Below are 24,666 nucleotides of genomic sequence, written 5' to 3'. Positions count from 1 at the left end.
CAGATGATGCAGGCTGTCAGTGGCATTTGTATCTCTCTTCTGGTGTGTACTAAGGGACCTAAGCAGGAACCCTGGAGGAGGGTGAGGGGCTTAGGGATGGAGTATATACGCGGATGCTGGTTAACAGCACCAGCTTTGGAAGCAGACGGTACCTCCCACTTACCAGTTATATGAGCTGGGCTTCAGGTTTTGCCTGTAAAATGGGACCCTTGTGAGGCACTGAAGTACTTACAATGGCTGCTGTGATTTCTTCAAAGCAATCCATTAGAAAGTACAAAACTCCATTGTCCTCATTCTGGTTTTTAATGGTCAAGGTGACAATTTACAAAGTTCCCCCACCCTGCACTTAGTTTCCATAGTTTACCTCCACCTGCTGGAGGGCAAGCTGTGGCAGATGCTGCAGCCCGGCAGGCCCTCACCAGTGTGGGGTTGCAAACACCAAGCCAAGTGCCTTTCTCAGGATGGGTCTGGGTTGAAACCCCAGCTCTTGGTAGCAGTAGTGTTGGTTCCTGGCTTGTCGCAAGGTGTGAAGCAGGAAAGAGAGAGTGATTGGTGACGACTGCTTGAGAAAAGGATTGAGGCACGTTATGATTCAAAACCAGGAGATTCTGAGTCAGTGTTGATTCTAAGCCTGTGGTTCATTTAATAGGGAGGTGTAAAGGCTTCCATCCAAGGCCCCGGTGATCCTCCTCTCCCACTTGCACAGGAAGCACACTCAGGGGGGAGGGTCTTTACCTGGCTGGGACTACTGTCCAAGTTACTGCCAGTCATAACTCAGCAGGGCAGAGGACAACTGTGAAACGAACCTGCACATGAAAGCTACACACTGACACTACATTCGCTCTCCAAATCTGCTCAGCAGAAGCCTCCTGCAAATGCTAACAGAGGAAAAGGTGCTGGCAGCACGGGGAACCCATCCCTTCTTCAACAGTTGGTTTGCCACGCAGCATCAGTGAAGAGCTCAGTGACATTTTGACTCTGTTTCTCTTTTAGGCCAAGATACCTTGACTCTGAACTCGTTTGGGTGGGCACGAACTGTTTCCCAATAAGATATCCCCTCTATGTCCTGGGTACAGATTTCTGCACGTGGAGTAAGGAAAGCAATGACAGAGTGGCTAAGAATCACCAGGGTGGGAGCAGCCTGGATGAGGGAGGAAAGTGCTGGGCAGGCAGGTGTAGTTAGACTCTCAACTGGCCAAGGGCTGGGAGCTTGAATTGCCCAGGGTTTGAGTGAAAGGAGCACAGGGAAGTTTCATTTTCACCTGAAGGGGTCGTGTGCATCTAGATCTGACCTCACACTACAGGGACCTCTTGCTACTGCCCAGTTTTATCCTGGCACGAGATCTGCTCTTGTGGGAGGAAGTGGCTACAAAGCCTCCTTCTACAAGTCCTCCTGCTTCCTTTCCTATAAAGGGGGCAATCCTCCACCAGTCATCTGAGGGGTGGCTGGTGGACACATGAGTGGATGGGAGCTGTGTGCCACAAGAAACTTTTACGCAGAAAGGATGGAAGGCAGGCTCCTCCCGACATGCCCGGGAGGTAAATGTGATTTTAAAGCGATCAGAATTTGCTGCAGTGGGAGAGGTTCTGTGCAACATGCTGGTGATATCCCTTCAATTTTTTTGGTTGTTTTTATTTTTTTCTTTAAAGTCCATTGATCGTCACAAAAACCCAGGAAATGCAACTAAGGAGAAAACAAATGTCCAACCGAGATCTAAGAACCCAGAGCTACGGAGAAGACGTGGCACTGGACTGCTGGGTGTGCAGGAGAGGGTGGGGGGGGGGGCGGTCCCCATGGGGCAGCTGGCCACGGGAGACAGAGGGAGGCACGGCCGGGCCAGATGGTTATGTTAACCGCTGCACGATGACGGCGTTGAGCAGGTTGGCTTCCTTCAGGGTCTGGCTTTCGTCAGCCAGCTCTTTGTTTGGGAAGGTGGTCATGAGGACAAAGCTGGTGGCAGCCATGGCTGGCCGGGCATCCACGATGAAGAGTCGGATGTCGCTGATCCTGGTGGAGTGGGGGTGAGTGGGGAGGTGGGTGAGCAGTGCCCTTCTATGCTGTCCACAAACCCCACCTGTGGAAGGCTGCACCACACCCCCAAGGCCCTCCCTGGTCCCATCCTTCCCCACAGAGCCGTGAAGCTCTCAGTTGGAAGCCCATCGGATCATGTCACTCTTGCTAAAAACTCTTCATGGCTGCTCCCATTTTCTTTGGGAGAAACACCAACCTCCTTACTGTGGTCCCAAGGCCTAACTTTATACCACCCTCCTTCTGTTGTTCTCTGTCTCCCTCCTTTTAGTTCATCATGCCATGCTCCCTGCCTACTTTGGGTCCCTCTTCCTAAGGGGTCCTCTGCCTGATCCTTTTCCTATAATCCTGATCAAACCTCACGCCTCACCTCGAATGCCGCTTCCTCAGGGCATCCTTCCCCAAACTCTTGGTCTCTGTGCCCTGATCTTGCTTCCATGGTACTGATTAGTAGGTTTGTAACCAAACAATTGTGGGATGATTTGATTAATGTCTGTCTCCTCTTTAGACCATGAATTCCACAAAGGCAGAAAATATTATGTCTCTTTTGTACATCACAGGAGGCACTCAAACTATTAGTGAGAAGAATTAATGGAGGTCAGCAACTTTTACGTGCCAGGAATCCCCTCTCCAGGCACTGCTTGTATCCTGAACCTGACGATCATACAAGAGTGGAGCCACCTGGAAACAGACAGCCTTTTCCACTAGAGCATTTAAATAGAAGTTGTTTTCCATCATCAACCCTTAAAATCCACAATTTGGCACATTTAAGGGTTGGACACCCAAGACGCAGCCCGAGACTTTGAGCAAACAGCCCTCTCTTACCCAGCTGGTGAGCACTTGGGATGGGCTGTCCACCCTGGGGGGAGGGTGCGGGGGAGTGGGGCGGCAGTCACGCTGAAAGGCTGGAGTTAATGAGTGAAATGAAACTGAGGTGAAGAACTCAGATCAGTGAAAGGGGTTAATCCCCTTAAGCACCAAGCACCTGAAGTGCAGGGCAGTGTTCCTAATGAATGAGAAACGTTTGCACAAAGCCTCCTTGTGCTCCCAGGGCTGGTTGTACAACTTACCCTGCATGTGAACCCTGTCAACATTCAAGGATTGTCAAGTCATTCACTGGGCCCCACATGTGGGTTCTGGTCTAGTTGGCCTATGACTGATGACATTTAGACACTGCTATTTACAAAAAGGAGTTGCCAAATATTTTTACTGTTAACAGTCCTTCCCCACTAACGTCTTCATCACTCTGTGCCTCAGTTTCTCCTTCTTTAAAATAGGGGAGGCACAGTTTGCTTTGATCCAGCCAAGTGATCTGAGATAGAGCAGGTTTTCTAGAACTCTCAAAGGTCAGATCTAGAAGAGATCTTAAGAGCCTGGTGGTTTTCAGAGGTCCCTTGTGGGGAGGGAGGTGGAGGAAACCCTGCATGGGATGCTAGCACTGCATCCCCTCTCCCCTCCATCAACCACAGCCATTCAAATTTTATCTGTTCTACATTTGGGCTGCATGAGACTCCCTTTGAACAAAGAGTTTGCCGGCTAAAAACCCCGAGGAATCCAAACCTTAATTTTACAGATGAGGAATGAGGCCCACAGGATGGGAAGTGAGGAGCCACTGGCCACATTTACTGGAAGAGTGGGGATGAGAACCGAAGGCTTCAGACTTACACACCTTCCATGGCACTGCCTCCTTTAGGGGAAGCATAGAGCACCAGCGCCTGCTCGTGTTCAGGAGGAAGAATAGCTCTCTGCTTGCCACCTACTTGTGGGAGTGTCTGGGACCCTCCTAGAATCAGCTAGGCCAGACAACGCAAGGTACCTGTGGCTGTGGTTAAACTTCTGCACCAGCCTCCCGCCGTCAGCAAGCCGTATTTGGATGTTTGTGGTAGGCTGTGCCTCATCGATTGAGATGGAGGAGCTGGCTTTGGCTTCGTTTTCTGCCTGTTGGGCTGGAGAGCTGGTATTCAACACTTGGGGGGCAGTGCTGAGGAGAGAGGATCGTGTCAGGACACAAACAGAAACAAGGCCCCCAGTAGGAGGGGCATCCTGTCTCAGGTTTTTACTGAGCATTTGCTGCACCTGGTGCTGCTGACACAAGACGTGACCAAGAATCTCTGCCCTCATGGAACTTAGAGGTCTAGCAGAATTCACCTCAAACCCTGAAATTACTGGTAGCTCCCTCCCTCCTAAGTAACCTTGGGCAAGTTACTCAACCCCTTTCTTCCTTGGTGTCCTCACCTGCACAAGGGCTTGAAGGGAGGAAAGCAGTATGCACAAAAGCCTGGGGTGGGAGATGGGGACCTGAGGCTGGCAGACCTCACAGACCAGAGTGGGTTTTAGCCTCAATGAGAGGCTAAGGGCAGAAGAGGGAGGGGGCACCCCAAATCTGCAGTGGAGGCAGGCTTGACACAGCCCGGCAGTGGCTGATGAAATGTAAGGGATGAGTCCAGACTCTTTCCCTGTGATGGAATTTTCAAGCCTGCATTCCTTGGTGCAACCTCACTTGTGTGTATTTCATACTCATGTGTCAACTATCAGAAGGGGGCCAAGATGTCCTGAAGGCCAACTAAGTGCCCAGCACCAGAGGGACTAAGTATACAATATGAATAGGACATGGTGTCTGCTGCTGTGTTCAGATCTTAGAATCACATGACCCAGGGTTTGATTTACCCACTAGCTATGTGGCATTGGGCAAGTTACTTAAGCTTCCTTAGTTTCAACAAGGGTACTAACAAGATCTTTAATAAGGGTTACGGCTACCTGCCTTGCTCAGTTTTTGTGGGGATTAAAGGGGAGAATTACATAAAGCACTCAGGGTGCTGACAAACACAAAATGCACACACAACTCTCAATTCTCCACCACCATTTGGAGCCTTCGTCTCTCTCCTGTAAACCACCTATGCATCTTACTGCCAGCCTTTCTCTGAGGAGATGCCCTGGCCTAGACCTTTGCAGAGGAGAGAGGCCATTAGATGAGAGCTTGCTTGCTTCCTCCCCAAGCCTCTGATTAGATCAGCACCTACAGCTTCCCTCTGATCTTTAAACCTAAAAAGGTACTCCTAGCAAATTCAACTGAAAGTGCTTTCCCTGGGACCCTAGTCCCTTGAGATACCTCTGGGAAGGTTTTGGAAATGGCACATATTAGACCAGCAACATCACAGGCCACTAGCATATTAAAGCTCTTGAGAGACCATGCAGTTAAGGCAAACTTATTTGACTACCATGTCCTTTTCTCACGTTACACTTACTAACCTCCTGCAGAGTATTTCATGGAACACAGTTTTTGAAACATTGCCCCAGAACATTTAACTAGCAAAGAAAAAATGAAAAGTGAACTTATCCTTTTCTGTAAATGGGAAAAATATGGGCTTAGAGAATTATAAAGTGGGGCTCAGAAGAGAATGCTGGCCACACTTACTAGATGTAAGAGGAGCTTCTTCTATGCATTGGTCTCACAGCACGTGGGACTTAAATGTGGGCTGGGACACAGATAAATTACAATACCACAGGCCTCAAGAGATGCTTGGAAATAGTGAAAAGTTAAATGTTACACATGTAAATGCCTAAGATCTACTCTGTTTTGTTCATTAGTTTTATGGGCGCTAGGACAACTCTCTAAGACTGTAGGCAGCCTGTCCCTCAACTGTTTGTAATTCCAAAGACAAGACATTGAAGCTACTGCTTGCCAGAAAGGGAACTCTTACATTTTCAGTCAGGCCTAAAATGAGAAAGATGTTGTTATTCCAAAATAGCTGATATGAGGGATTCATCATGTCTACTTTACAGTGCAGGCAAGGGTAGGGGTGGGAGGAAGAGAAAACACGAATGACATTTACAGCTACTTTGTGCATGCACTGTCTAGGGGGGGAGTTTTATATCCATGGCCTCATTGACTCATCACAACCATCCTTTAAAATGGGTATTATCTCCATCTTATAGATAAGAAAACAGAAGCACATGTTGTAAAGCAGGTTTAAATTTTTCAAAACTTATGCAATGAACAAGCTTTCTTCCTCTATATTCTGTGTATTCTGATCAGTCAGGACTTTGTAAAGCTTTACTTTCTATGGTTTACTTTAGGAAAATAATATTTATTTTGAAAATGCTTTCTCAAACTTCTCCCCCGCTCCCAGAGAATCTGATATACCCCTCTTATGAGCTGTACGACCCTTAGCAAGTTACTGAACACCTTGGTTTCTCAATTTCCTTTTCTGTAGAATGGAAATACTATCCCATCACCTCCATACCTTTTAGGGTAGGCAGTCCACCAAATGGCAGCCATTATCATTAAGGAGAGTCAATGTGATGCTAGAGAACAGCACAAGACCTGCCACCTGGACCCAGGTCTACTACTATACTAAACAAGAGGTGTGGCCTTGAGCAAGTTATTCAGATTCCTAGGGCTTCAGTGGCTCCATGTGTAACACAAGCAACTCTTCTGCTGTGAGGGTCAGATGAGATAATCTGCACAGAAGGTCCAACAGAGGTCAGACATTTAGGAAGTCCTCCACACAAGGCAAGTGATGTTTTTGCTTTTCTCCTCAGCATAGCCTCTTGCACAGAGCTGGTGCTCATCATTTGAAGGTCAAGGAATGCATGATGCATGGAATTGGCTGTGTTGCTTCTGATTGTTTCTCTTACACACCCTAAAAATAAGGTGAGCGCAGGAGGCAGGATGAAAATTGTGTCTATTTATGAAGCAGCCATGACTGACCTGGGCCCTATGCTGAGTACGTTACATTTATGACTTCACTCAATCCTCACAACAGCCTGTGAGGTAGGGATTCACCACCTCTACTTCACAGATGAAGAACCTGAGGCACAGTGGGGTTAAGCAACTTGCCCAAGGTCTCAGTGTTCTTTTGAGGTGAAGCCAGGACACAATCCAAGCTGTCTGGCTCTAGGTCCTGTGCTCTTAACACCTGCCACACTCCCCGGCCAGGCCTTGGAGTCTGGCAGACCTAGACCTAGAGTTCAGGAATATTACTCTAAGAAAGTTTACTCATCAATACAATGAGAGTTAAATAAAATGTCCCATGGTTGAGATAATAGCTAAAAACAACACACCGTACCCAGCAAATACTAGAAGCACAAACGTCTATGCAGCTATGGAAGAACATCCAGGATGCAATGTAGCATGGCAGGTAAGAGCAGAGACTAGAGGGAACCCAGCTCTACAGTGACCAGCAGTGTGGCCTTGGATGCAACTTGACCTCTTTAAGGCTTGTGTGCAGAAGAGTCAGAGTCTTTGTTTGTAGAATGGGGATCAAAACTGGATTAAAGGCTATAACACATGTGAAATGCTTAGTACAGTATTTAGCTAACAGTAGAAAAACACTCAAATAGCTGATTACTATCATTCTTCAAGGTCCTGCCACACTTATATTTACTAAATTCTGGACCCAAATCACTTGGAGATGCTACTGTCTATCTGTGGGCTATAAGTTGAAGGTCACCTGAGAGGCACTCCCAGCCTATGCTGTCCTCAAGGAGGCTGTAGCGATTAGAGTAGGAGGAACCTCAATACCAGGCATCCTGATTTGTATTTGGAGCAAGACAATCAAAGAGCATCAGGCCCAAATTGCTCTAATCATCATAGGACAGCCACACGCATCTGCTTAGGGGGAACCAGCCTCTGTCTGGTGCTTTCTGAGAACTGCTAACACCTGAGCCATTCCTCTCAAGGAGCAGTGGGGCCATCTGTAGTAGTGAGGGCACTTCACTCAGGGGTGGGAATGGTCAGATCAGACATCTCTGAAAAGGTAAGTTACTTTACTGTCTCCCTGCAAATATCATATAACGAGTCACAGGAAAACTGAGTCTCATTTAGATGAGAGCCTGAATCACTGACGGCTCATTTCCTTTGTAGTGGGAATAAACTGCACACTAAGGTGCTTTGTTGCCACAACTTAAGTCTTGGCCCTGCTATCTCCTTTACAAAAATGAACACTGCAAAAAGCATGGTGAGCAGCCAGAACTGGCAGCAGAGACCCTGCCCAGTGCACTCCTGGTGTTTGCTACTCAAAATCAAATAAACGCAGTCTTTTCCAAATCTTCAGATTAGTTCCCATCCACACAAACATGCAAAACCTAAAACAACAAAAAAAGTTTAATATGACTGTAAGAATATTCTCATTTTTGAACTGACAACAATCTACTCATTTAATTTATTTTTCCAGATAACAGGAGGAAAAAAACCCAGGACTGACTGAATTTCGAGGCAAACTCAAAAAAAGGTTCTTACATTTTTGGCTCCTGATCATTGTAGTTGACAAGATGACAACGGAAAACACAGCAGAATTTATGGAAAAAACCAAAAAAGCTGTCTAACTGGTTTAGACTGAAAAGCTAAAATCTTATTTCACTTAGTTGTATAAGACTTTTTTTAGCTGATTTTCCATAAAAAGCCAGAATTGAAATAAAAGTGGAACTGGAAATGAACAACTATTTAGCTGACAAACATCATACCTGATTATCAAACTCTATCTCAACTTTTTGGGTTCATCTTCCGCACTAATAAACTATTTATTCCCATCCTGCTAAAACAGACTTCTTTAAAAATAATTTTTTGAGATAGATGGTCTTGCACACATAATACAGTTAGACTCCCCAATAGCAGAAGCATTTCCTGTTAGTATCATGAAACCAAACAAACCCAAACTGCACAATGTTCTGAGTTCTAGGCCCTTGTAATTGCTGGTGGGTAAAAAACTGATACAACATTTTGGTGGGCAATTTGACAACATCTTAAAAATATGAAGACCTTTTGAGCCAGAAATTTTACTTCTGGCCCAAGATTAAGGAGACAAAGATTTAATTAGAGATATTCACTGCAATGTTGTTCTTACTACTAGCAGCTGCCTAAATATTTAATAGCAGGGACTGGTTAAACTACAGCACACAACGCAGGATTGAAAATGTTAGCATTAGAAATAATATTATAGAAATAACTTTACTGATATGGAATGACAGCTACATTGATTACGCAAAACAGGTGATAAAATAGCGTTTACAAACACACATACCCACACACACCCAACATACACATAAGACTAGAAGGACACTTCCCAGATGCTAACTGGATATATCTGGGTATTAAGTTTAGGAATGCTTTTAACTCTCTATCTGCATTTTCTGTTTTAAAGATGAACACATTTTAATTATAACGATAAAAAAAATTATCTGGTGCTCTACAAAGCTTACCACAGCTGACAAAGAAGCCACAGATGGACCACTGAAAATAGCTGTCCTGGTCTAACCCTCAGGCTGCAATGTGGTAGACGAAATGATGAGAGACAGTGGACTTAACTATTTTGGTCCTGATAAAATCACAATCTATCAGTCTCTACTGTCCTGAGGTGTGACTCATGCTCCTGATGAGGCACTAATGGCCGACAGGGGGCTAGGGTATTCCAGGAGAGGGCCAGCCAGAAGCTCAAAGAGCACAGCTGCTGGCAGACCATGCCCTGATCCCTGCACATGGTGACGAAGTGAGCAAGGTCAGTGCCTAGCTCAAGAGCTGCCAGATCTAGGTCAGAAAGGGTGTTTTGCGAGTGTGGGAAGGAATGCCAATCAGAAGGTATGGGTTCCAGTCTTGGCTCCACCACATACCAGTCATGCACCCAATGGGAACCCTTAGAGTCCTACAGCATCAGCTTTCCTTCTGTAAAGTAAGGATTGTACTGGTGGGGAGGGTTACAATGCTCTGAGTGCCTCTCATGTGCACAGTTCCCTCTGAGCAATACTGACCAAGTGACCTCACGGCCATGGTTAAAGCTGAGTGGGCCCCTGAGAGACGGCAGCTTGCCTATGGGTTGGCCAAGGGTCTGGTGGGAGAATGCTGCCTATCAGAGGTAACAGTGACTATCAACCAACCAGATCCTATCAGGGGGTTTGAAGGCAAGATGGAGGCAGCGGCAGAGGACACAAGAGAAAAAGTCAGAGGAAGTGACTGAGTGTCAAGCAGGGCCAAAGTAGAAATAAGAGCTGCCGTAACAGTGCAGCAGCAGCCTTCACAGGGCAACAATGTCCTTGAGCTTCCTTGAATCCTGAACAGTGCCATTGCAAGGCTGGCTGGGTGGGAGGGAGAGTCTGGGATTCCTTATTCCCTCTGAATCCCCATTTCAGGTGACCCAAATATGTGTATCAGCTTTAAGCCATGAAGGATGTCATTCTTGCCCTGAACACCCTAGATTACTCAGTAAAAGCAGCAATGTGTTCCCTTCCTGCTGACACTGACTGATCCCTGGGGCAGCACTCTATGCGCTCCACCCAATAATCGAGGTGGTAAGGACTCTCATTAGTCCCACTTTATAGTTGAGCAAACTGAGGCTCTACGGTTCAAGATCACATGGCTAGAAAGTGAAGGAGAAGAGATTTATAATCAGGTCTGTTAATGTCAAAGCTCACGTTCTCCATACTCCTCCTCCCCCCACAAAAATAAAATTTGAAGTACTTCGTAAAAAGGAAAGAGCTAGAAAAAGTGAGCGATGCATAGGGTCTGCTGGGCCTGGTGGGAGTGACCGACACAATCATGCTCCTGCCCGTGCTGCTCCTTACCTGCCCAGTTTCTGGCCCTCGCCAGTGAAGGCTTTGAAGGCTCCCTTGGGCTTCACAAAATCCTCGTCCCGATGGTCCTCCATGTCCAAATTCACCTGTCCACCGTGCGCTAACCTCCGCAGCTCTGCTGGCACCTCCCTGCAGGAGAAAAGGCAACGCTGGGGTCCACACAGAGCAGGATGGCAATTGGTGATGGGTGCGAGAGGAGAAGTAACTTTAGTTCCAGTTGTGAAAATTGCTGGGCCTTCAGAGGGAGCTGGTTACTTTAGTGGCTGCCTGCCTCCCCCTTCTCTCTTGCCTGCTCAAAATCATAGCAGAGACCTGTATCTTATTTGGTCACTTGGCTCTGCCCCAGGATTGAAGGAGAAACACGGACAAACAAGGTTTTGGAGTAGATCTGTGAATCTGTGTCTCAACTGTGCCAAATCTGCTTAAATAGATTTTACTTCTTAAACAATAACCATTTGGATCAGCCTCCTCCCTCCCATCTGCCATCTCCCTCGCTGACACGGAACCCAGAGGAGGCCTTTCTGCTCACCCTCTGCGTATAGACTCCAGAAACTGGGCATTGGATGGGTCTTGGTAGCTTCTGAGTTCACCATTGTCCAGGCTGAATCCGCTCTTCCAGAGCTTCAACACTACATGAACCTGTGACAACATGAGGTAAGCAGTCCATACACTGCCAGGAATCTGGCAAGCACACCCATGCAAACCTGCAAATTGGCAGGTTTTTTACTATTTTACTGTGTCACTATTAAAACAGACAGACACACACATGCATGCACAAGGAAACCAATCAACAACTGACCATGTAAGTATCAGCCTACAATAAGAAGGTAACGTGGCAGAGGTTAAGAGCACGGACTTTGACTGAAGACGACCCGGGTCTGGGCTTGATTCTGCCACTCACTATTTAAGTGGCTCTGAGCAGGTCGAAGCTGTGGCTTATCTGCAGGGGTGCCAGTGTGCTTGGCACACAGCTCATACTTAACTAAACTATCACAGCAAATTTACTCATGGACTGTTTTGCAGCCATTAAAAATTTTACCTACAACTTCTGTTAACAACTTCCTATACATATTCAGAAGATAGGGTCTAGGAGGCTACAAACCAACATATTAGCAGCTGCTACCTATCAGGTGATAGGATTTTTATTTTCTCCTTGACTTTATTTTGAAATATAACCCAAAATGATTAAAAATGAATACATTATAGAAACTAATGGTCACATGGCTATATGAAAATGTTTATGGCGTAATATTAAAACAAAAGTGTTTATATAGTATGATTACACTTATTGGAGGAGGAACCCCTATGCACAGGGAAAAAAGGACTGGACAACAGTAAGGAAAATTTTTAGAAAATTGTGTTTTAGGCCTCCCTGGGTGGTCTGAAGACCAAGTTCTTTAGCTATGTCCACACTACCAGAGAACCTCGGAATCACTAGTTCTCTGCCTGAGACCCATGGAATGCTCAGCAAACTCCTTCATTTGTCCCCTCTCTCTGCCCACTCCTTCTCACAAGCCCCCTCGCCCAACCAGATGAGCACTGCCTTTGATTCTAAGGTAAGCCTCTCCCTTCACAGACCACAGTGAGGGCACTCCCTCTTCTCTTCCACAGGCTGCTTGTTCACACACAACATGTGACCAATCCCTTCTGAAAAACAGCAGAACAGTCCACGAGCTTCCCTCAGGAAGGTAGATGCACACTCACATCTTGGCTGGAATGCCGCCTCCTTTCTCCTGCCACGTAGGCAGACTCTTCCTCTGGTGCTGCCCCAAGGCGGTAGCCGCCCCCTGCAAACGGCTATAAAAGACAAGTTCATAAACACCTGAGAAGTGGGTCAACAGTGATGGGGTTACTCAGGTACAATGATGTTATCTCAAGCTTGTTAACAACTAGGGGCACTTTCTCTGGTATCAAACTCAGAGCTACAGGGCCAGGCAGTATGGTAAATGAATTAAGTGGCCAGGATTGGGCTGAGAACTGGAACAGCGCATGCAGAGGGACTAGCTCTGCTACTAAGCTCTAGTTAATCACAGCCATGTAGGAATCTAGGTGCAGGATAACACCAAAGACTTCCAATCCAGGTCATAGGCCACAGGTTTGAAAACTTTGCCTCAAATCTTGATTTCATGTTAAAGGGTGAGAGAAACTGCACTGTTCTTCTCTATACAAGAGCAAGTGAGCAAATGAAAAACAAAACAAATCCAGTCCCTACTGGGGTGAGGTGAGGAAGCCTCCTTCCCCCACTCTGGAACCCAAGTCCTGTGCTCACTCTCGGTTTACTGGTCTCTCCAGGGCTCTTGGTCACTCGTTCCACAGCTACAGCTCCATGCTCCTTGGCACCTTTAAAGAGATCATCTACCAGCTCGTTGGGACTTTTCTTCCTGGGAGGGCCAACAATCTGCTGTCCACTTCTCTCTGAGCCCCCGGCATAAAACCTGTGCAGAAAACACAAATCTAACACCAAACACACCTGGAAAACATGAATAGAGCACGTGCCAGGCTCTGGGCTAGGTGCTGGACACACTGAGGCGAAGGGTACAATGCCCATCTTTAAGGAACTTACTGTCTAGTTGGGGACACATGTAAGGAGGCAGGCAGGCACAATGCAGTGTGAGCAGCAACAGAGGTCAGTAAGGGGTGATGTGGGAAACACTGAACTGGGAAGGACAGTCAAGGCTTCACAAGGGTATCTTCTGGGCTGAGTCTTGAGGATGAGGATGAGGATGAATTTAGCAGGTGAAGAAAACAGGGAAGGATATTCTAGGCATGCACGACAGCATGTCAGTTCCAGAGTCCCAAACTGGGAATTAGCCATCCAGTGGCCAGCACCTCTCCAGGAGGTAGCAACTATGGTCACTAGCAGCTCTGGGTTAATGGTGGCAGCGGTGTGGTTAGTACAAACAGCTAGGCTCCAGTGTTGGCTCTGCCACTGTGTGACCCTGGCAAGCCAGTGCATTGCCTTGTATCTCACTTTCCTTGTCTTTGAAAAGGGAGGGAAAGACCACATGCCCTACCTACCTGCTCCTTAAGTCAGGGCCGTGAGGTTCAAATCAGCGGATGTATGCAAAAGAATAAGCACAGAGTAATGCACACATGTAAGGTGGCGTGACAGAGCACTGAGAGCTCACCTAAACCTCAGCTCGCTATTCTTGTGACATAGACCGGGGCACTGAGGAGAGGGTACTGGAGAAGGTCGAATACAAGCCCCAAGATACCCACACCAGGCTTTGCAATGGGCCAAGCACAGCTTAAGATTAAGTTAGCACTTTTTTACTGGGTCTGAAAACCAGTGGTCACATAGCCTAGCTAGCTGCCTCCTATTCACAGCTAAGCCAATAGCATGTCTCCGAGTAGGGAGAACTGAGAAGCTATAAAAATTAGTCTCAGCCTTCTATTTCCTAACCATTCCCTATCTCAGGGAATGCAAAGCAAAGCTATGAGCCCTGGCAAGGACAACAGCACCAGCGTCATCAGGTGTGAAATGCTGAGGGATCAAGGAAGTAAGTGGGATGTGAAATGCAGCAAGGTCATTGCCTGGACAATGTGACAGGATGGAGGAAGGAGGAGGAGGTCATTTAGGAGTTGGGTATTCACACACTTGATGACATTGTCTTTCACCCAAGGAGAGTAAAACCCTGAAATTAACATTTATTCCTGAACCGTGAAGGTATCTAAAAAGAAGGCTCTGAGGCAGAGTAAAGGTCACTATATAGATAAAAACAGAGAACAGAGCACATGTAATTTCTCAGGCCACTTCCCAAAGACTGACCATGATGAAGTAATTGCATTTCCATAATGATTATTATACAGTGTTCCTTAGGAATGTTTGACAGACCGAGGCAGATCCCTTGGAGAACCAAAACCCGTGAAATGAGGCTATAGCCAGTTCACTCTTGCTCATTCCAGGTAGATGCAGTTCTGCTCAACGGACTGTAAGGTCTTTATTAAGGGATCTCAAAGTTTTGACTTACGAATGGAACCTGTGAAGTGCCTTAAAAATATTCATGCTCTTGACCTGGCATTTTCATTTCTAGAAACTTTTCTTAGGAAAAAATCTGAAACGTAGTCAAAGATTAATACAGAGATGTTCACAGCACTGATATTTACAGTAGTAAAAACTGCTAACAATCTGAATGTTGGACATCCCCCACGAAGGACTATTATTATAGTCACTGAAAACACTTATGAAGAATCTTAATGACACGAGAAGTGTTTAAGATACAGCATTAATCCAACGAAAGCAAGAAACAAAATTATCTGACCTTCACCATGTAAAATACAATATAAAATAAAGTATATTTATACAGAGAGCCAAGAGTGAATGAATGAAAATACGTCAAAATATTAACCATAGTTACCAAAGGGTGGTTGAGTGTTATATTTTTTCATTACACTATCTTGTATTTTCCACAATGGACACTAATTTTATTATAACATTTCTAAAGGTTAAAAACAAACGAACAAACAGTACGTATGTTTGTGTATACTGGGAGACATATATTTATAAATCTTTTATTCTGTTGATTATGTGATATATTGCTTTTTCAATGAAAAAGAAAAAGCTGGAAAGAAATACACCAAAAATATTGATACCTGGTTACCTCTGGGTTGAGGTATTATGAATGACTTTTTTCCTTCTTATTGACTTGTTTCCCTTCCCGTAAAGTTCTTCAATAATTATGTATTATTTTAATAATTAAAAAAAGAACAAAAACAAACCAAAAATAGTCCAAAAGAAAAAAATAGTAACAAAGGACAGGGATCACTTGTAAGCTCCAGGGAGCGGGAGACAGTTTCTAGGACACAGCCCACAGTAGCAACGGCTACCGAGAACCAAGCACGTTTATCCTTCTAGGTCGTTCTAGATGATTTACACGTTACCACATTTTATGTTAACATGGACCTGCCTGTGGATCATCACCCTCGAAACAAAGACTCACCTCTGGCCCTCCTCCTCCTCCTCCTCCTCGTCTTGGTCATGAATGAGGTCTCTGAAGGACGTCACCCTATTATCACTGGAGACACAGAAAGGAGCAAAAATGACCTTAGGGGAGGTAAACTCCCATCACCAGCTGCTATGGAGTTGAGGACATGGGCTATATTTTTAGGGGGGGCAGGAAGAGGATCTATGTGGAAGAGGGTTAACCTCTCTGAGTTTATATGCAAAATAATGTGGCATTTATTTCTTCAAGGTCACAGAGGACTGAGAATAAACGAGAAAGCACTATCGTGAAGTAAAATGGAATCCAATTTAAGCTCTCCTGGGCAGAGTGAAGGAATAGGATGGGGTCTGTACTACTATAAAAACTTACTACTGGATAGCTATTTTCATAATTTAATTTTTAAATACAGAGGGACTGCCTGTGTGCCAGGCACTGAACTGGATGCTAGGTCTATAAAGCTCATCAGACACAGTTCTCACCCTTGAGTTGTTTACAGGCTAGTGGCACTGTGGCCAGGAAACCATCCATTAATACTGTGCAATAGGGGCTGTGACAGAGGTGGGAACAGAGCCTCTTGTTCTGAGTGAGGGGTGGGGACGGGGGAACATCAAGAAAGGCTTCCCAGAAAAACGCAACATCTGGACTGAGTGCCAGGGAACTGGTAGACAGCCAGTCAGTTGGATAAAGGATGGTGGGGCTGGCGGGGAAAGGGGACCAGCAGGGCATTACAGGAAGGCAGCATATGCACATACAGAGAGACCAGCAAGAGTAACACATTAAAGGAAGGACAAGTTGTCAAGAAATAAAAATGAAATGAATACGCGGGTGAGAAGGCCTCTGTGTACTTCTGCTGTAGGCTACTCAAGAAAAAGTTTTTATTAGTGTTTAGGAAAAAAGCAGAGTTATATGGGTATGGTGGAGAGGGCACACTAAAAATGGGTGTGAGAAAGGTTAACTCCCTCCTCTGACGCTGTCTTACACTGCCACTTTTTTTTTTGGTGAGGAAAATTGGCCCTGAGCTAACATCTGTTGCCAATCTTCCTCTTTTTGGTTGAGGAAAATTGTCGCTGAGCTAACATCTGTGCCATTCTTCCTCTATTTTGTATGTGGGACACTGCCACAGGATGGCTTGATGAGCAGTGTGTAAGTCTGTGCCCAGGATCCGAACCCATGAACCCTGGGCTGCCGAAGTGCACTGCTACTTTTTCCTAGTTTAGACTTGTCCTCAAGGAATAATCTTAGTTTCTTAAGGATTATGAGACATGCAATTTATAAAAACATTTTCTGTATTTCTTAGGGGAAAAAGTAGCTTCTCTCTAACAAGGGGGAAAAGGGTAATACAGGTTTAGTGAGGCTAGACAGAGGAGGAGGAGCTGTTTTCTAGGAAGAAAGCTCCAGTTCAGTCTTGAATACAGATTTATTTCAAGGAGACAATCAGAGGACAGATCAGGCTTTGAGGTTCCATCAACTAGAAATGAGAGGACAAAGACCAATCGCTCTAGCAAATACACTCCCTGTTTGAGTTAGCTGGGAGCAACCTCCTGGGCATTCCTTGATACTCTAAGACATGTAGTGCCCTCAAAGGCTAATCCCACTCATTAATCTTCCCAGGGGGAGTTTTCCACAGATGCTCAGCCTAGCATCTATGGAAAAGAGTCCTCTCTCTGTTGTTAAACACGTTCAGACACACAGACGCACGCTTATTTGAAGAAACTACCTGCTCTGATTACGGGCTTGATTCTTTCTCCAAAGGTTCTTACACCCACTTTGACAGTATGTGAGACAGACTCTGGTGTCCACATACCTGGTTCCGATTTCAATTTAGCCTCCCACCTGGGGATCCTGGGCATGCTAATGAAGTTCTCTAAGCCTTCACCTTCTCATGTGAAAATGGAGACAATTACAGCACCAACCCCATGGGCTTTCCGTGAACAGCTGGGGCACCAATGTGTGGTGGACCACATTTCAAGTACTACTCTTGAGCAGTGGTTCTCAAAGTGTTGCTTCTTGGACTGCAAGCATCAGCATTACCTGTGAAACTGTGAGCAACGCAACTCCTGAGGCCCTGCCTGAGACCTCCAGAATCAGAAACAATGTAAGGAGTGCCCAGCAATCTGGTTTTAAGGAGCCCTTCAAATAATTCTGATGCATGCTCAAGTCTGAGAAGGACTGCAATGCTCTGAGAGTTACCTTACGGCATGGATGTCCCGGGCACATCAACACTTTCAGAATACTTTGTCCCATGTCTTCCACAAATTGGCAAATTGTCTCAGAACTTTCATTTTTTCAGCATCAAAACTCTATCTCTCAGGTACCCTGGCACTTTGAAGTGGCACAAAAACCCTTTGCCACATCACATTTTCTGTGGTGATGGAAATGCTGTAGTTGCACAGTCTAACATGGAAACTAGTAGTCACATGTGGCTACTGAGCATTTGAAATGCGGTTAGCGTGAATGAATAACTGACTGTTTATTTAATTTTAACTAATTTAAACAGCCATATGAGGCTAGTGGCTACCATACTGGATGGTATAGTTTTAGACAATCAGACAATGGCAGTCACTGAAATTCTAAGAAAGTATAGTTTTGGTGGATGAAGGAAAAAAAATGGTGAAACCACTCCCTTTAGCTCAACCCTGCGCTAGGTACGGGGCGGGAGGTGCTGGACAGGGAGGCAGGATGCAGCAGCAGCAGCAGCTCTGGATTTAGACAGACTTGGGCTTGTATCTGCCATAACAGCAGCTCTGAGCTACTCACCCTTTCTAAGACTCAGTATCCTGACCTGTGAAATGGTGAGCACCCTAGCTACTTCCAAAGTTGTTGAAGTATAAGAAGAGAACAGAGGTGAGACTATTTGGCAGAGCTGGACAGATGGTGGGCGCTCCTGAAATACTAGCCTCCCACTTACAGTTTACTTAAGGAGAAAAACTTAAGCTAAATATCAAGAGAAGAGTTCAAGACCATACAGGAGAGACGTCACCAAGTAGGACGTAGATGTGTGTTAAAGAAGTGAATGACTCACAGTTGTAGCTGGAGTTCTGAAGAAGAGAAGTGTGGTGTGCTGCCAGAGGTTGGGGATAACATGCTCAAAAGAAAAGGTTGCAAGGGAGCTAAATGTTGAAGGACGCATGGGGTTTGGACAGGCAGGAAACAAGAGGGGGCATATCTAGTCAGGTGAGAGGACAAAGAAAAGCAGAACAAAAATAAGGCAGAATTGAGATACCAAAGAATCAGTCTGGTTGGAACACAGATTTAAGAAATGAGGAAAAGATGGTAAGATTAGGATGGCAGGTTCAGGGCAAACTCTGGAAGACCCTGAAGGTCCTCAAGGCAAAGCAGTACATCATTCTGGCTGAGAGCTGAATGCAGAAGCAGAAACCAGTCTGCAGGTAAATCCTTGTTTCACTAGCTGTGTGATCTTGGGACGATGCCCAGCTCACTGTCTTCATCTGTAATACGAGGACAGCAAGAGTACCCACCTCACAGGGTTGTAGTGAGGACGAAAGAGAGGCATATGTAAAGGCTTAAGCCCTTGCCTGGCACCGGGTAAGTGCTCAATAAATGACAGCTATCATCATGGAGGAGTTTAGACTCTCTCCTACAGCAATGGTTAACCATTTTATGTTCCATAGCCCTTTGAGAATTTAGTAAAAGCTATGGATTTTCTTGCCAGAAAAGATATAACACACACAAAATTCTGTCTACAATTTCAGGTAACTTATGGACATTTTCACACCCAGTCCATAGATTCCTCCTAGGGGTTCAGGGCCTCCACATTAACAACTTCTGTTCTAGAGTCAAAGGAACTCACTAACTGAGTGTTGTTCCATGGCAGCAGTGATGACATGAAAGGACATCTGAGAAGACGACAGTGGGGGATGGGCAGAGCCCAGCAGCAGGATAAGTGTCCTGCAACAGGTCAAACTGGGGTGAAGGAAGGCCCCACAGAAAACTCTGGAGGTGCTAGCAAAAGCTTGGCTTCTCCTGAGAATGTAGTCAGCCTTTTCCTTCTGGACAAAGACAACGATGTAGCAAACTGTGCCCTCAATCTCCCTTTTGTTCTGCTTCACCTAAACCCAGTACTAAGTCTGAGGCTGAACCAAAGCAACAAAGCAAGGCCTTTAGGCCTGAATGTGTGTTCAGTCTTTTACTCCCCTTGGTCTTAACATTAAACTCTCCTATTTCCTTGATTCTTTTACTATTTTATTTTTTTTGTGCTGTGGAAGATTAGCCCTGAACTAACATCTGTGCCAATCTTCCTCCACTTTCTACGTGGGATGCTGCCACAGCATGGCTGACAAGTGGTGTTATGTTCAAGCCCAGGATCCAAACCTGTGAACCCGGGCTGTCGAAGTGGAGTGCGTGGAACCCAACCACTATGCCACAGGGTCGGCCCTTCTATTTTTTTAAATAAATGTACTTGTTGTGGAATGAGACAGGAAATACATAAGAATGAAGAAGATGAGAATGGATGCTAATAATGATAGTAAAATGACAGTAACAGCAGCTAACAATGTACTGTGTTCTAAATGCTTTTTAAGTATGAACTCATTTAACGACAGGTGAGGAAAACTGAGGGACTGAGATGTTGAGTAACCAGCCCAAGGTCACAAAGCTCCAAAGTGCAAAGCTGGGATTTGAATGTGGAAAATTAGGCTCCTAGGCCTATACTCTAATAAATCACTGCCTTGATAGGACTTTGGGACTACTAGAGAAGAGAGGTGTGAATATGTGACTGACATTAGAGGCTAAGTTTCAATTTCTCTCTCCTGGTATTTCTGACACGCCGACACTGATAGTAACCTGGGTTGGCTGTGAAAGACTCATACCCCAGGAAATCAGCTGTCTCTAGCAGCAGCTGCAAGAAGAGTCCTCACCCTGACAACCATGTTGCAGGCAGTAACATCCTGACGTGCTACCACCGATACCTCGCAGGTTAGCAACTGTGAATAATGAGAAGATCACTTGCCTACTATCTCTCTTCTCTGGCAATGGGAGGTAGGGAAAAAAGTTACGGAACCAACAGATCTGGCGTTAGTGTTCCTTCTTCAAAGGGAGGAAATGTAATTTAAAGCTCAGATGCCCTTAGAGAGAAACACAATTTACCACCTCACTGGCAAAGAAACACTTTATCTGTAGTCTGGGGTTGAATAAAAAACTAAGTAAGTTTTTCAAGTGAAAACATACATAAGAGTAGAAGTAAATCAGGCAAAAGCAGGCAGGGGAGTTGTAGTTCAAACACCTTTTTAGGAAAAGGCCTGGCCTGTCTCCTGGAAGACCAGCACTGTCCCACTCTGCAGACCAGAGCAGTGATCTGCTGTGGGAACCACGGAGCCAGGGGGACTGGAACTGGGGATTCAAATGGATCACAAAGGTTAACACTGTTTCACCTAATAAGATAAGGGCTCTAGAATCAATTTGGCAAAGGGTGGGTTACACAGGTATAATTTCTCTAAGACTTCTTAATAGGGTAAGAGCCATCCTCAAATATCAAAAGAGCATTTCTAAAGTCACCTGGCCTAATCCTTTACATCTACAGCACCCCTGACAGGAAGTCCTCTGGTTTCTACTTAAAAACTTCCAGAGAAAGAGTCTACTCCTCCCATTTCATAAATAAAAGACCCTCAAACATCTAAAAAGTAGGTTCTGTGGCTTCCCCCAGGATTGGACCACAAACCACACTCAGGTAAGGGCCTCTGTCTGAGTGTGTCAAGCATATCTCTACAGGAAAGGAACAAATCTTGGAAGGAGCTACTATCCACCAGTCAGTCTAGCTTTCTCACTCACATCCACTGGTCCGCATGCCCGGGCCTAACTGTCAAGTCAGGAAATAGCTCCTCATGTGCTGGTAGCACACCCATGTAGCAATAATTGAAGCTGGCCCTTACCTGGGGGCTGTGCCTCTGGATACCGAACTGGGGGTTGCCTGTGAAATGGTCACAATGTCTTCGTCCCCTCCATCCTCATAAAAGCTGGCTAGGGCGATCTGAAACAGAGAGGTAGTAACTTGGGATCCTTAAACAGGCGTTCATCTAACACAAATCTCCTTTGACCACAAAGGAGTAAAGACTGAAAGATATGGCCCAGACTTACAAGGTGGTCTGGACCTGAGGGCCACAGAAAATCAGACGAAGGTAACAGTCCAACTATGAGCCTTCTATCACCTGAAACAAATTTCGCCTACTAAGGGGAAAAGAAGGCAAGAAGGAAGGTTGAGATAGAGACACTCTTCATTCTCATTTTTATTAAGAAATGTGGTCTAGTAAAAGCAGTGTATATATATATTGAGCATTTACTTAGGCGCCACATTGTTCTGAGTGTAACTCTACATGTGTTAACTCATTTAATCCTTAAAGAACTAGGTAATTAGTACTATAAGTTTCTTATTTTTTAGCTGACATAGAAGCGCTGAGAAGTTAAGAAAACTGCCCAAGGTTACACAGTCGGTAAGGAGTAGAGCCAGGTTCCTTCCCAGACAGTCTGCTCAGGCCCTTACTCAGCTCTTATGTGACAGCCAGGAGTCAGGAACTGTGAGGTCAGTCCAGATCACTACTTTTACTTGCTCTCTGAGGCCCAGTTTCCTAATCTGTGCAATGGGGACACCCGTCCCACTCAACCCTGCACAATGGGATGGGAGGATCCAGTAACATTTACACACAGTCACGGTCTAGCTCTACATACAGAAGGAACATGGGAGTTTTCTGGCCAACTTGTGATTGTTTCTCTCACCGACTCAATGGATAGGTATTTAGTAATCACTTAAGAAACAAGAAAGAGCACTGAGGTCTACAGAGATGAAAAAGACATGGCTCCTGTCCTCAAGGTGACCAGCCTCAGAGACAGAGAGCTGTTGCAGGACATGCACTGAACTGGCACTTGAGGGGGGCGCCTACATTCAAGCCCTGGCCCTGCCAGGCAAGTCATGTCGCATGCCTCAGTTTCCCCACCTACAGCATGAAGAGACTGGGACTGATGACCTGCCAACTGTAACACTGTGAGCTTCTAGGTCTTTCAGGCAGACGCTGCTTTTTGTATGTCAGCCTGGCAAGGGGCTTCACACTGTGTGTCTGGACAGGTGTGATGCTCTACCTAACTCTTTTACTTCTGGGAAGCAAATTAAGTGATGGAGTCAGCAGACCCACTTCAAATCCCAACCTCATTACTGACTGGCTATGTGACCTTGGGCATAACTTGCCCTCTGAGTTTCCAATTCCTCAGCTACACACAATGGGGCTAGTCCTCTTCACCTCATAGTGTTGCTAGGATTAAATTAATCATCATATAAAGGGCCTGGCACGTGGCGCCTAAGAGCTTGGGCTCTGGAATCAGACAGAACTCAGTTCTCATGCTCTCTCTTCCACCGGTAGCTGCTGAGGCCTTGAGGGAGTTACTTAACCTCCCCAAGCCTCAGCTGCAAAATGCAAAGGTTAAATGACTTGAGACATAAGGCGGTCAGAACAGCACCAGGTGGCACACGGGCAGGTTCAGCACATCTTCACGATCATCATTTACTTAAGACGCAGGCTGGCCAAGAACATTTACGCAATTCTTTCTACCATTGATTACTGAGGCCCCATTATGTGCCAAGCGTTGTTCTGGGCATGGGGAAATCAACAGTTTGCAAAAACCCCTGCCTCGTGTAGCTCATCTTAATGCTCTCTAAATTAATTAACAAGTATTTAATCGATACCTAATACGTACCAGGAAACTGGACGAGAAAGGCCCCGACCCTCCCATTTTACAGATGAGTTGACTAAGAAAGACGATAGCTCCCCCGCCGGAGGGAGTTTCTCCCGCAATCAGGCAGGAGGAGGGGGCGCGGGCCAACCCCGGGCCCGGCTTCTCCCCGACCTGCGGCGCCGCTGCGGCAATGGGCACGAACCACGGCCTCGTCCCCAGCGCCGCTCCGCCCCGGAGCCGGTCACTCCCGGCGCGGCCGCCACGCCCCCAGGCTGCCCTGCCCACGCGGGCTGCGGTACCCGAAGTCTGGCTGACCCCGCGAACGGGCCAGGCAGAAGGGGAAACTGAGGCCCGGAAGCGCAGGTCGGGGCCAGGGGTGACCCGCGTGCTCCCTCGCCCAGGCCCGGCGGGCGACCGGCAAGCGGCCCCGGGACCGAGGCCTGAGTCGGCCGCGGCCCGGCGGGATGACTGTGCGCTTCAGCCGCTCGGGCTAGTCGCGCCGGGCGCCCGCGCCCCGCAGCCCCGGCCCGCCCGACGCGGCCCGCCTCGCGGCGCTACCTGGAGGTCCCAGCCGGCCGACTCGAGGAAGAAGCGGGCCCGGTCCTCCTCGGCGCCCGTCACCGCCACGAACTCCCTCAGCGCCTCCTGTCGCTCCGCCGCCATCTTCGCCCCGTGCGCCGCCCAAACCGCTCCGGCCGCCGCCGCACCGCCTCAGCCCGGCGGCCGCGTTCCGCCCGCGGGTCGACCCGACCAAGGCGAGCGGCGCCCGCCCGCAGGCCCCGCCCCACGCGGTGCCTCACGCAAAGCCCTCCGTGCGGGAAACTCCGCCGCTCCGCGCCCTCTGGCGGCTGCGGCGCGGACCTGCAGCCTGACGGCGGGGGAGGGAGCCGGGCGGAGGATGAGAGGCGGGGCGGGTCTTCCACAGACCTGTGGAATGAAGGATCCTGAGAGGGGCCAGATTCACAGTTATTCATTGACTCATTCCCTCATTTCATTAATTTACTCATTCGTTCATTCACTTGCTTGTTCAAATATTTGTTGAGTGTTATCAATGGCCCGGTTCTCTTCCAGGGCTGGGGATCAGCAGCGAGCAAAACAAAGTGCCTGCCCACTTGTCGCTCACATTCTAGGGAAGAAATCCCAGACCTTGAACAACAGGTTACTTCTCTCTCCCAACCCCGCTGTGACTCCCCATCTCTCTCTGCGTAAGAGACAGTCTCATGGCCTGCGAGACCCCCGTGAAACGCGCCAGCCCCTCCATCTCTTCTCCTAGGCCTTTTGCTGGCTTCCTCTGCTGCAGGTACACTGCCCTTCTTGCTGTTCCTGGAGTGTGCCAGGCATGCATTTGCATCAAAGCCTCAGCATTCGTGACTCCCTTTGCCTGGAACACCTTCCCTCGCCGGGGGCAAGATGCTGCCTCACTTTCGGAGACCTCTGCTCAAAGGGGAC

The 24,666-nt window shown here is 46.9% G+C and overlaps 1 protein-coding gene across 1 annotated transcript; it reads right to left on the bottom strand.

Annotated features, from left to right (window-relative positions):
* Nucleotides 1-284: 284 nt before the first annotated feature.
* NSFL1C (NSFL1 cofactor) lies at nt 285-24,057 on the bottom strand. Its single transcript, XM_070588999.1, has 9 exons — nt 23,776-24,057; nt 21,426-21,523; nt 15,535-15,609; nt 12,864-13,029; nt 12,299-12,391; nt 11,124-11,233; nt 10,586-10,723; nt 3,846-4,010; nt 285-2,008 (listed from the first exon to the last, which is right to left on the bottom strand). Exons 1-9 carry the CDS (start codon nt 23,878-23,880, stop codon nt 1,846-1,848), a joined length of 1,113 nt encoding a protein of 370 aa, XP_070445100.1. The 5' UTR covers nt 23,881-24,057; the 3' UTR covers nt 285-1,845.
* Nucleotides 24,058-24,666: the final 609 nt, after the last annotated feature.

The sequence above is a fragment of the Equus przewalskii genome, chromosome 21, assembly GCF_037783145.1.
Source record: "Equus przewalskii isolate Varuska chromosome 21, EquPr2, whole genome shotgun sequence".
Classification (NCBI taxonomy): domain Eukaryota; kingdom Metazoa; phylum Chordata; class Mammalia; order Perissodactyla; family Equidae; genus Equus; species Equus przewalskii.
Note: the sequence above shows the minus strand (reverse complement) of the source record. Positions and strands in the feature narration are given on the sequence as shown.

What these genes read in the sequence shown, in the direction of transcription:
- NSFL1C (XM_070588999.1), bottom strand. Translation starts at nt 23,880, where the DNA reads ATGGCGGCGGAGCGACAGGAGGCGCTGAGGGAGTTCGTGGCGGTGACG. An exon ending in GAGGAGGAGGAGGGCCAGAG is followed by an intron (nt 13,030 to 15,534) that starts GTGAGTCTTTGT and finishes TTTTCTGCACAG; the next exon opens with GTTTTATGCCGGGGGCTCAG. An exon ending in GGCGGCATTCCAGCCAAGAT is followed by an intron (nt 11,234 to 12,298) that starts GTGAGTGTGCAT and finishes ATGTTGTCACAG; the next exon opens with GTTCATGTAGTGTTGAAGCT.